General features: G+C 48.8%; 1 protein-coding gene across 1 annotated transcript in view; it reads left to right on the forward strand.

The window, feature by feature from the left end:
* The first annotated feature begins 3,302 nt into the window (after window positions 1-3,302).
* The window catches only part of LOC102122692 (calpain-2 catalytic subunit-like), a 60,743-nt gene continuing 50,724 nt past the window's right edge, over window positions 3,303-13,321 (forward strand). Inside the window, exons 1-2 of the mRNA XM_045397688.2 lie at window positions 3,303-3,641; window positions 8,466-8,535. Coding sequence (XP_045253623.1) covers window positions 3,405-3,641; window positions 8,466-8,535 — 307 coding nt within the window. The 5' untranslated portion in view covers window positions 3,303-3,404. The remainder of the gene's footprint in view (window positions 3,642-8,465; window positions 8,536-13,321) is intronic.

The raw sequence follows: 13,321 nt of genomic DNA on the forward strand, positions 1-13,321 counted from the left end.
CACATGGTCAGAGACAAGAATAGATGGGGCAGAGGAATAATAGTGACAGAAATACTTGTTTTAAGAAAAGGTAAAATCACGGCTCTCATATTAGTATAAAATAAACACATTTTAAAGATTCCATTTCAGTGGAGTGCAGTGGCTCACACCTGTAATCCTAGCACTTTGGGAAGCAGAGGTGGACGGATCACCTGAGATCAGGAGTTTGAGGCCAGCCTGACCAACATGGAGAAACCCTGTCTCTACTAAAAATACAAAATTGGCCAGGCATGGTGGCGGGCACCTGTAATCCCAGCTACTCGGGAGGCTGAGGCAAGAGAATCGCTTGAACCTGGGAGGCAGAGGTTGTGGTGAGCCAAGATTGCATCATTGCACTCCAGCCTGGGCAACAACAGTGAAACTCCGTCTCAAAAAATACATATAAAAGAGTCCATTTAGCTTGATTAAATGAGGCAATCTGGTGGATGTTATAACTAGTTCAAAGGAGAAGCCAAAGCAGCACAATTTACATGACATAAAGAGTATTGAAATTGAATATGCAACTAGACAAAAAGCTAGTCTCTCTACAGGGGGAATGTAGGCCTCTACTGGACAGAATGCATTTGCATATCCATAGGAAAAATTATTTTGCTACAGTTATCTACAACTTAGATAACTTACTTAGAGTTACTTAGATAACTGTACATTGCTACAGTTATCTACAACTTAGAGTTACAAAATAACTCAAAAACAATGAAAGGGGCCTGTGTGGCGGCTCACACCTGTAATCTCAGCACTTTGGGAGGCAGAGGCAAGGGGATCACCTGAGGTCAGTAATTCGAGACCAGCCTGGCCAACATGGTGAAACCCCATCTCTACAAAAAATATAAAAAATTAGCCAGGTGTGGTGGTGTACACCTGTAATCCCAGCTACTTGAGAGGCTGAGGCAGGAGAATCACTGGAACCTGGGAGGCAGAGGTTGCAGTTCGCTGAGATCGTTGAGATCATGTCACTGCACTCCAGCCTGGCTGACAGGGGGAGACTACATCTCAAAAAAAAAAAAAAACAACGAAAGGCTAGAGCCAGATCTTCTGGAAGGAGATGCTCTAAACCAGGCTCTCAGCCTCTGCATGACTGATGTCTTGGACTAGATCATCTTTTGGGTGCAGAATGTAAACCAAAAATAAAATTCTAAGCCCCCACTGCACCCCTCCACCCCCAACCATCTAAATGGATGGTTTCCCCTTAGTCGGGGCTCTTAAAATTTTAACCTGAAATTTTCAGGCCATGAAGGAAAGGGGAGGTTAGACATGCCTCATTATACCTCTCCGGTGTGAACATCAATGCAGGCTTTAGGTCTGATAAGAAACATTTTACAGCCTGTTCACTCTGAAGCCTGCTAGTTAAAAGTTTCATCTATGTGATAAAACTTTTGTCTCCACAACCTCTTATTGCAACCCAAACATTCCTTTCTATTGATCCCAGGCCTTTAGGCAAACTTAACCAATTGTCAACCAGAAAATGTTAAAATATTTACCTATATCCTGGAAGCCACTCCCACTGCCCCCACCCACGCCCCCACCCCCCACCACCTCACTTTGAGTTGTCCTGCCATTCTGAACCAAACCAATGTATTTCTTAAATGTACTTAATTGATGATTCTTGCCTCCCTAACATGTATAAATCCAAGCTGCACCCCAACCACCTTGGGCACGTGTCCTCAGGGCTTCCTGTGTCACAGGTGTGCGTCTTCAACCATGGCAAAATTAACTTTCTAAATTAACTGAGACCTGTTTCAGGTTTTCTGGGTTCACAAGAGTTATCCCGGACATTGTAAGATGCTTAGTAGCATCCCTAACTTCTACTTAGTAAAGGCCAGTAGCACCTCATCTCCTAGCTGTGACAATAAAAACTATCTCCAGACATTCCCAAATGTTTCCTGGGGTGGGATATGGGACACAACTGCCCCAGTGGAGAACCACTGCTGTACACCATGCACAATTTTCCAGTGAAACCCAAATTCCTTCCTACTACTGTAGAGAAGGAGAGGAGGTAATTTCTTCCCATCTGCATTTCTTGGCACGCACCCATGTCTCTGTGTGTGAGCTGAGAATCACACCCTGACTCCACAACAGAGTGGTCACAGTAGCCAACACAGGCACTATTCTAAGCCCTCTCCAACAGTAACCCAACTCATCCTACCAGTTAAATATGAGTTTCAGATAAACAATGAATCATATTTTCTTTTAGTATAAGTATGTATACCCATGCAATATTTGGGGCCTACATATACTTTAAAAGTATCTGTTGTTTATCTGAAATTCAAATTAAACATTTGGGAGGGCTGTTGTTTTATTGGCCAAATCTTTTTATTTTATATTATATTATTTTATTTTTGATACGGTGTTTTGCTTTGTCACCCAGGCTGGAGTGTAGTGGCGCGATCTCGTCTCACTGCAACTTCTGCCTCCTGGGTTCAAGCAATTCTCCTGTCCCAGCCTCCCAAGTAACTGGGGTCACAGGCACCTGCCACAACGTATTTTTAGTAGAGACGGGGTTTCACCATGTTGGCCAGGCTGGTCTCGAACTCCTGACCTCAGGTGATCCACCTGCCTCCAGCCTCCCAAAGTGTTGGGATTACAGGCGTGAGCCACCGCGCCCAGCCTTACTGGCCAAATCTGACAACCCTATCTGTAATCAAATAAACAGCTGAGCAGTAGTAACTGCAGCATCGTGATTGCAACAGGCCTCCGTGGCTTAGAGTCCCTGTTCTGCCTGTGACCGTTGTGCCACATTGGGAAGTCATTTAGCCTCTCTGAGGCTCAGTTTTCTCATCTGTAAGATGGGAACAATATCAGTGCCTTCTTCAGAGTTGCTGGGAGGATTGAATGAGATGATGTATGCAGAGCCGTTAAGACGGTGTTTGGCACAAGGTTCAGGGCAGCTGATTTAGTTTCCTCAACTTCACTACCTGATCCTCTGCTAACTCCCCGGGTGTTTTCTGGACGGCCACAACTACCCTAGCCTCCGGTGTCGCCCAGCCTTCCTCCGCATTGAGTGTAAAGGTGGCCTCGGGTTCCGGTGGGAGCCCCAACTCTGGACCGCGATTCGCGAGCCTTCCCGGCGCCAGGCCGCGCCATCCCGGGAGCTGTCCGCAGATGGCAGCACTGGCCCCGGGTCGCGGCGGTCCCGGCGCTCCGCAGGCCGCAGGCTGGCCTGGTCCCGGGCCGGGAGCCCATCAGGCCGGGAGCGGCTGAGGCCACACCCCGCGGGCCGGGCCGCTTCCCTCCGGTGAATCATCGCTCGCAGTGGCTGCGCCCGCAGTGTCCGCAGCAGCGCGCCGGGCCCTGGCCGCGCCCCAGCCGAGCGCAGCGCGAAGTCGCCCCGACCTTTCTGTGAGCAGCACGGCCGCCGGGGCCGCAGCATGGCGGGCATCGCGGCCAAGCTGGTGAAGGACCGGGAGGCGGCCGAGGGGCTGGGCTCCCACGAGAGGGCCATCAAGTACCTCAACCAGGACTATGAGGCGCTGCGGAACGAGTGCCTGGAGGCCGGGACGCTCTTCCAGGACCCCTCCTTCCCAGCCATCCCCTCGGCCCTGGGCTTCAAGGAGTTGGGGCCCTACTCCAGCAAAACCCGGGGCATCGAGTGGAAGCGACCCACGGTAGGAAGTGCGCGGCAGGACGCGGGCAGGGCGGGGTGCCGGGCAGGGAGGGGTGCAGCTGGCCCGCGGCGCGCTGGGGCGCGGCTGCAGTGGGGAAGCCGCAAGCCAGGACCCCGCAGGCCTGCGACACCTACACGCCACCGGAGTCTGGGACTCCTTTCGAGCGTGGGGGAACTCACGGGGCCTGCCCTCTCTTCCACCCACCACGCTTTCCTGGGCGGGTCGGGGCGAATCACTGCACTCAAATCCCACTAGCAGGCCAATTTAGGACTTCACAAAAACTCAGGGTGACACAGGAGGCCGGGGTGAAACTTGTAATTGAACTGTAGCGGGGACCTGGAAGAGGAGGGGAATCGGGTCTGCAGAGAAGGGAGAGGCAACATCCACCAGACAAAGTCCGTCTCCAACTGGGGTTCTGTCTGTTCGTGGAGGGGGACAGGCCAGAGCCTGGTCATTTTGTGACTAAGGATAGTCTCATGCAGCCCTGGGGTTACATTTATTTTTCCAAAGGGGAGCCAGCGATACCTCCCCATAACATCGACAATGGTAATTAACCCAGGACACGGAGGTGTCTCATGGTTTGCCTGGTGGGAATCCTCACTGGGGAAAGCTCCGGGAGCCCTCCAGACCCCATTATCCCGTCCCCCAGGGTCTCTGACCTCCCGGCCCTGGGACAACTTGCCCTCCCCAATCTACTTGTCCATTCCGTTTCTTGGGGAACCGCCTCCTTTGGGACTTCCCCAGGCTTCCCCTACCACGCCTAGGGAAGCCTGCCTGAAGTCCAACTTCTAGATTCCTGTTATGAGAACAAGCCTTCCAGCTCTGCTTCCACACCCGGCAGCCTCCCAGGTCACCTTCTGTTTCCCTAAATCCAGCTCATAGGTAGCGAGGGCTGCAGGAAGCACCCTAGCCCAGACTCAGAGCACTTGGATTCACCTTCTTGCTAACCTGCTGGGTGACCTTGAGGAAGCGGTTTAAACTCTCTGTGCCTCCGTGTCTTCATCTAAAATAACACACCCTGCCTAGATATTTTCTCTCTTTCGTGGCCCTCCAGACCCTGCCATCCTGGCCTCCTTTCAGTCTCTCAAAGAGCCAGTTCTTGCCTGCACGAGGCCTTCTCACCAGCAAGGCACGCTCTTACCTGGAGTGTGGCTCACTCTCATTCTTTCCAACTTAGTCACATGTTCCCTCCTCAAACAGGTATTTTCTGACCCTTCTTAGCAGCCACCTCCCCACCTTGTTATTCTCTAACTCTCACCCCACTCATTTCCTTCATAGCATTGTCACAGTTTAGAAATATAATCACATGTATTTGTTCTTCCTACTGAACTGCAGGAATCATGTGTATATTATTTACCAGTATATCCCCAGTGCCTAGCACATAGCCATGCCTTTCACAGTATTCATCCATTCATTCATTCACTCATTCATTCAACAACATTGATGGAGCACCTATTACATGCCAGGCACTGTCCTGAGAGCTCAGGAGATACACTAGTGAACACAAAAGAAGTGACTGTAGAATGAATGGATGCAGGATTGTAATGAGCCTCAGATGAAATTATGGTTGCGAAAGTGGTAAACTGACCTGACGTGGTGCCTCACGCCTGTAATCCCAGCACTATGGGAGGCCAAGGTGGGAGGATCACTTGAGCCAGGAGTTCAAGACCAGCCCGGGCAACACAGTAAGACTTGTCTCTATAAAAAAAGTAAAAAAAAAAAAAAAAATGAAACGCAAACCAAGAGAATGTGTTCACTTTACATTTGCATGGCACTTTACAGTTTACACAGTGAGTTCACACTCATTCACTTATTCTTTCGTTCATTCAATAAGCATTTCTCGAATACCTCCTATATGCTAGGCACAATGCATATGGTTTCTGCTTCTGAAGACTTACTTCTGAGGCTAGTGAGGTGACAGAGACAGGTCCCCCAACAGTTGGAAATGCCTGTGGGACTTCCAGATGAGGATATAGAGGTCTAGAGATGATCTAGGGCCACTGCTTAGGGCAGGCGGGCTGTGCACTGCACTACCAAGGAAGAGTGTGACTATTACGATCCCCATTTGCCAGTTGAAGAAATTGAGGCTTGGGAAGGTTAAATCCTTGCTCAGAGTCAAGTGGATATAGGCCATAGATCCAGGACTGTGTGTAGTCTGTGCATGTTGAGCCCACCCTTTATGGCTGCGTTGTCTGCCTCTATCCTACCTTCTCAAATGCTGCTGAGGTCTGGCAAGGAGAGCACAATTGTTTCCACTGGATTTGAACACTAGCAGGTCATTGGTGAGTTTAGCAGAGCAATTTCAATGGAAAGGTGAGGGTAGAAGCCAGATTGTTATAGACTCCAGAGTAAAGGAACTGGAAATGAAGAACGTGATCAACTCATTTAAGAAGGGCCCCTGGGAAGAGAGGAGAACTGATAGGTAGAGCAGGACCTGGATTTTGAGAGCCGGTTTTTTTTTTTTCATATGAGAACAACTTGAATGTGTCACATGTTGAATCACGAGGAGGAAGGGATTAAAGATAAAGGCAGGGAGGGGCAGTGAAACAGGGTCCCTGAGGAAGTGAGAATACGGGTTGTGGGCAGGAGAGGGGAGCAGGTTAGCCTTGCAGCAGGAGGAGCTGCTCTTCCTCGGAGAGAGGATTTCACAACACTGGCAAGAGTGGCTCCAGCACCTGGAAGGGGGATTAAAGCAGTAAGTCCAGTGGGGTCCAAGGACCATGCAGGGGCACAGTGAGGAGAAAGCAGGCGTGATCCGGGTGGCACATCAGATCCTCCCAGCAACCAGTCCATTAGGAGCAAGGGCAGATATTGTGAGCCCCTATGTTTCCCCCAAGAAAATCAAACCTCTGAGAGGTTTCTCACTTGCTTATCTTCAGCTGGCCAAACTCAGCCTCAAACCCATATGTCCTGTCTCCAAGTTCAGTGACTGTTATCATCAACTTCTTCAACAGTAGTAATAATAGATCACATTTATGGAGTGCTTGCCAGGGCATGTTTACATCATTATCTCATTTAACACTCAGAACAATCCTCTGAGTTGGGTATTTTCATTGTTCCCATTTTGCAGGTGAAAAAACTGAGGCTTCAAAAGATTAGGTGACTTTCCAGGGTCCTAGGACCTATACAATAAGTGGCAGAGCCCGGATTTAAACCCAGGTTATCAGAATAATGCAGCAAAGCCCAAACCCTCAACCCCTTTTCACTGACTGGTAAGTCCCATATTTGATTCGATGCACTACATGCTGTGCGCAAGTTTCAGTTTTCTGAAGCATCGCTCAGCACCACTCTGAACTCTGACTTCTCTAGAGTCTGCTAACGGCATTCGAAAGTTTCTGAAGTATAATGGAAAAACCCTGCTGGGGTAAGTGCCTGGCACACTCAGGATTATCACTGTGATTCTTTATAATAAACAGGCTCCCAGCACCAAGCCCAATCTATTCCATCAGCTGGATAAGAGCTCGCTGACAGGCCTTGGGCCAAGCTGGCTTCTTTTGCCTCAGCAAAAGAGCATTCTGATTCTCTCTGCCATCCCCAAAACCAATAGGAGCAGAGAGCAACAAGGCAGAGGCATGAAGGGAATGTCCTCTGCGGCAGACGGTGCTTCCGGAAGAGCTCCCACAATCTGAGCCAGGATGATCAGGGGCTAGATCCAAGTCTCACATAGGCAAACTTCTGCTTGACAGAGTGGGCATGCCGAGCGCCGTTGGGTGGAGGCAGGCGTGTGCAGCCCAAGTGGACATGAGACGCAGGAGCAACTCATTCAAGGCAAGGTTGCCTGAGCCCAGAGAGGCCCAAGTTTGTGCCCCAACTTCCTCTGTGGCTTTTGGGTGGGGCTGTTCAGAATCGAAACACACTTGGAGGGCTACTGAAAGGGCTAAGAAGTGTTCAAGATTGGCTTCCATCAATCTGCTCATGACAACGGCCCCGGAGATTTTAACACCCTTGGACACTTGGTACTAAATCAATTAGAGGCAGGGCAGGAGCAGAAAGAGTTGGCGCATTTGATCAGTAAGTTCCAATGCCAGTGCTGTCTATTATCTGTGAACTGTGTTAACTTTGGACACGTCACTTCACCCTTTTGAGCTGTTTCCTCGTCTGTAAAAGGGGGATAATATCCATTCCATGCAATAAAGCTTTGAGCGCAGTCTCTGATGTAAGCAGGTACAGAATATATAGATGCTCTAAGTTTCATGACCCCATGGAATAATTCAAAAGGGTTAGATCCCCCCTGCCCTCAAAAGGGCATGTGTTAGGAAGACAGAGTGGTACCTAAGTAGTAAATTGCAGAGTCCAGAGACTCTGGGACTCAGACTTGAAGGGATGAGTGAAGATTGGACTAGGAAGGACTAGGAAGGAGGACTTCACAGAGGAGGTGACAGTGAGCCTCAATGTATGATGCAATATGGAAAAGGAGGGAAGAGACTGGGAAAGGAAGGAATTTCATGCAAGCAAAACAACTTGCATGCAGTTACAGAGGAGAGAGGGTGCTAGCCCAGTGGCTAGGGTGGCTCTGGAGTGTGACGTTCTCAACGTCTGGCAGAAGAGGCTGGACTTGCTGCTGTGGCCCCTGGGAAACAGCTCTAGGCATTCCAAAGTGTGTAGGGTCCAAATGCCTGCCCTTCTCAGACAGGACCGCCCATCCACCCATCAGGGCCCAGGAAGCAGGGGTCAGAAGGACCTCATGACACAGAGCTCTGACTGTGATGACACACTTTCCCCAGAGGGGAGAAGGGGTTAGAAGATCCACTGAGAATGGAGGCATCCTAGCTGCAGAAACACCTGCCTGGGGGGCTAACAGCACTTTGTGGGTCTTGTTCCCAGGAGATCTGCGCTGACCCCCAATTTATCATTGGAGGAGCCACCCGCACAGACATCTGCCAAGGAGCCCTGGGTAAGTGATGGATTCAGAGCAAGCTGGGGGGTCCTGTCTGTAAGGCTGTGGGTGGAAGAGATGAGGGACAATCTGTGGCTTCTCTCCCTTCCCGAGCAGCTTGGCAATTTCTATTTGCAGAAGCTCCATGGAATTTCTTGGCCCCAGGGGGCAATATTTCTACCTTCAGCCCCATGCTGGGGCACACAAATGAGGCCTCCTGTGTCCCCTGCACAGGGCTAGTTGCTGAGGTTACAGAGATGCTGCCACTGGGAGGACCAGGGGGCTTCTGGATGTCAGCCACCCCTTGGTATGCACCTCCTGGAGCCAGTATTACCAGTGGTTCATGAAATAGGCTCTGGGCAGAGGACCAGGTGAGAGGACTCGCCCAGGCCAATGACAGCACTGAGACATCAGTTCTCCGAGGTTCAGGGACCAGGGAAGGTGACTCAGTGTGAGGGAAGAGGAAACTCTAATGCTCACTGCTGAAGGAAGTTAAAGTACCAGGGCATTTCGGTGTTTGCAAGACCAGCTCACCGTGGTATCACAGCTGTAATGATCATTTAAGTAAAAATTAACCAAAGTAGCTGAATTGTCCGAAACCTTGCTTTCTGGAGCCAAGTTCAGATTTGTTTCTGGAGATAGTCCTTGTTGAGGGTTTGAACCCACAGGGTTCTCTACCTTTAGTATGAAAACTCCCAAAGCTCCTAGGAAGTCCCAGCAATGGGGCCTGGGGCTGTTATCTAAGATTCTCATAGAATCCACCCTCAATGTTCTTTTACTCATAATAAATGCGGGCCTATAATTACTGGAGGAGATTATTTTGCTCTGATAAACCAAAAATCTATTTTCTGCCATCAGCGTCCGCTGGCTGGCTCCCCAGGCAAGTTCATCAGTAACAAAATCAATCAACTAGAGTTGTACCTCCTGTCCTCACCCACCTAGCAGAGGTTTTGTTATTCCTATACCCCTAATACCAGCTGATAACAGCTAATATTTATCTCTAAATCACCGTGATTATTCTCATTTCATAGATGAGGATGCAGAGGTCCTCCTACAACTGAAGTGGGGGCTGGTACCCCTGACCCCAGGGTATGTTTAAATCCTGAGCTATACTCCCTAAGAGGGGACCTGGAAAATTTTCTAGCCCTGAGGGATGTCAGGGCATCTGTGTGAATCATTAGGACAGACAGACTGTGAGGGAGAACGTGACCTGAGTGGGAAAGCTTGTCTGAGCTCAGGCTCTACAGATTCCTGAGATGCCAGAGCACATTCTTACCTGCAGAAAATACTCTTTTCATTTCTTTTCTTCTCGCCCCACAAAAGACAGAAGATAGAGGTCCTTGGGAACCCAAGGTTGATCCTCCAGGAAAATGTATTCATTAGAGAAAATGGAATTGATGGAAACTTTGACCAACCCTGGGGGCTTTACAGAATCCAGAAACAGCCGGGCACAGTGGCTCATGTCTGTAATCCCAACACTCAGGGAGACTGAGGCAGGTGGATCACCTGAGTCAGGAGTTGGAGACCAGCCTGGCCAACATGGTGAAACCCTGTGTCTACTAAAAATACAAAAAAAAAAATTAGCTGGACGTGGTGCTGGGTGCCTGTAATCCCAGCTACTCAGGAGACTGAGGCAGGAGAATTGCTTGAACCCAGGAGGCAGAGGTTGCAGTGAGTGGAGATCGCACCACTGCACTCCAGCCTGGGCGATAGAGTGAGACTCCATCTCAAAAAAAAAGAAAAAAAGAGAGAGAGAGAGAATCCAGAAAGAAACACAGCAACTGCCTAACAACTGCTTCAAAGTTTAACAACACCTTAAGGGCCAAAGTTCAAGCAACAAATACATGATTTAAGTCCTGTGTAAATACCACTGGGCCATTTGGAGAGGAGACAGCAAAGTTTAACATTCCTGGGAGAAATTCCCCTCCCAAAGGAATTATAAACCAGATGAAAATGTAAACCTTTTAAAAATGTCTTAGTACCTAGTCTGTAATTTCTCGGGTGTGTGTGTGCGTGTGTGTGTGTGTGTGTGTGTAATGCAGTATTGGTCATTTTGTTCTTTTGGCCTTTCATTTTGGAGGACTCTAGTTAGATCAGTCTGTGAAATGTGGTATACCGTATTCTCGCCCTGATTCTGGCATGTGGGCAGACGGTGCTGATGGGGCCTTGATCTTCACCAAATGCCAACAACCTCACAAGCACCAGGAACAGAGGCCATGACAGTGACACTCTGCAACATGGCCAGAGATATGAGCCTAGAATCAGCTCTGTTGGTAGTCGGAAGACTGGGCAAGTAATTACCTGGAACTTCCATCACTTCCAAAAGCGGAGAAGGAAGGAGAGTGAATGAAGTGACCTCAGACACCCTGTAAGATGTTGTATTCAGCTATTCTAAAGCCATTCCCTGGTTTCTGACCAGCTATTCCTCATTCCTTGTGCTAGAGGGTTAGAGCACCACACGATCATCCTTTTTTTCTCTCTTTCTTTCTCTTTCTCTCTCTCTCTTTTTTTTTTTTTTTTTTTTTTTTTTTTTTTTTGGCAGGGTCTTACCCTGTTCCCCAGGGTTGGAGTGCAGTGGCAGGATCTTGGCTCACTGCAGCCTTGGCCCCTGGGCTCAAGTGATCCTCCTACCTCAGCCTTCTGAGTACCTGGGACTACAGGCACACACCACCACACCTGGCTAATTTTTGTATTTTTTGTAGAGACCTGGTCTTGCCATGTTGTGCAGGCTGGTCTTGAACTTCTGAGTTCAAGTGATCCACCCACCTCGGCCTCCCAAAGTGCTGGGATTACAGGTGTGAGCCACTGTGCCCGGCCAAGATCATTCTTTATTACACACATAAGGAGTAATAACAGCACCCATCACCTACATAACAATATGCAATTCATGGGGCATTTTTTCACTACAGCATGTCATGTACTCATTCCATATCTAAAGTAAATATTTTCATCTCACTGTACAGATAAAAAAAAAACTGAGCCACAGAGAGGGGAGGGTAAATGTAAAGCCACACAGCTAATAATTGCCAAAGGATTGAACCCTGGTCTGATTTTAAATCCTACACTCTTCCTAACCCATGCTCCCTCCAATTTGCCATAGTGCTGTGCTGAGGAACCATTCTCAGCAAAATTCATCTTCTCTACCTGCGCTTTCTACCCTGAGCCTTACTCAGTTCCCCCAGGGAACTTGGGCAGGTGACATTCTTAGACTTGTGCACTTTGCAACGCCCTGCCCTGTTTACTGTGCTGCCCAGCAATGGTTAATCTAGAAATACCCACCCTCCTTCCCAGAAGGCTCAGATTCCAAGCTTCACCAAAGTCATTTAAACCATGTTTACAGAGCTGCTCTCACCAAGAGCCATCTCCATTGCAGAACGTAGTTGTGTAAGAATTGATTCAGCAGAGAAAAATCTGCCCTGCTGGAGGAAGGGCTGGAGACCCGGATGGAGCCTCCACTGGCTGACCCTGCAGCTAAATATGGCTCTGAAATTGTGGGGTAGTAACCACATTCTTACAGGTGCTTGCCACTTGAAATGGCTCCCAAGGACCCAGAAAACTTGGTCCAAGGCTGAGCTGCTCCTACCTCTGTTGCTTTGCTTTGCACTGGGTCACCACTGAGCTTTCCCCACAGCCTCACTGCTCACAGATGAAGGCAGCTACCCCAGCCAGGTAGGCGTAGGTCACCTTGCAGGCCTTTGGCTTCCTGGGGGAGAGCCCAAGGCTGCCAAGGCTGTTGAAACAGCACACCCCCTTTTCATTGTAACCCAGCAAATGTTCCCTGGACCCTTCAGGGGTGGGTCAACCTGCCTCCTCCTCAAGATGTCACATGGACCCCCAGAACACTCACAGGGTGCCCCACACCACAGCCTAGTTCAGCAGCGAGTGGGAAAGGAGCAAGACCAATGGGAAAGGCAAGCCAGATGGGGAAGTTTCCAGTCCTGTTCCCTCTACCACTCATTAGCCATTTATTTGGACCCAGCCTCTCTGAGCCTCAGTTTTCTCTTCTGTGAAATGGGAATAATAATAAGGCTCCTTTCCCAGGGCTGTGGAGGAAAGTGAGATTTATACAGGCAAATACACTTGGCACACTGTAGAATCCCAGACAAATTCAAGGGACTGGGATTATCATTACTGATTCCAGTTATGTGAAAACTCCTTTCGCCAAATTGCCGAAGAAAAAGAGAATGGTGGAGGATGAGAAGAGGAGGAGAAGAAAATAAGGTGGGTTGGAAACCAGATCCTCATCCTTGAAAATTTCATAATCTAAGGGTGGAAATGCCAAAACGAGGAGAGACAAACTTGTGGCCTGTGTTAGGGTAACACACAGACTGAAACTCAGGAGAAGAAACATATGGGGAGACAATGAATATAAAGAGGTCAGATGTGCATTCCTCAATTTTAAAAATTGAATATTTCAGTGTTTTAAATAATTTTTCTTTCTTTGTCTTGCTCTGTTGCCTGCACTAGAGTGCAGTAACAGAACCATAGCTCACTGCAGCCTCGACCTCCTGGGCTCAAGCAATCCTCCCACTTCAGCCTCCCGAGTAGCCAGGACTACAGGCATGCACCACCTCACCCGGCTAATTTTTGTGTGTGTCTGTGTGGAGATGGGGTCTCACTATGTTGCCCAGGCCGTTTCAAATTCCTGGACTCAAGCAATCCTCCTGCCTTGTCCTCCCAAGTGCTGGGATTACAGGTGTGAGTCACCACACCTGGCAAGTAATTTTTAAATTATAAATTTAAAAATGCGTTTTTATAATAAGTACCTTTAAAAATGTTAATAGACTTTTTTTAAAGAACAGTG

This window comes from Macaca fascicularis, chromosome 1, assembly GCF_037993035.2.
Source record: "Macaca fascicularis isolate 582-1 chromosome 1, T2T-MFA8v1.1".
Classification (NCBI taxonomy): domain Eukaryota; kingdom Metazoa; phylum Chordata; class Mammalia; order Primates; family Cercopithecidae; genus Macaca; species Macaca fascicularis.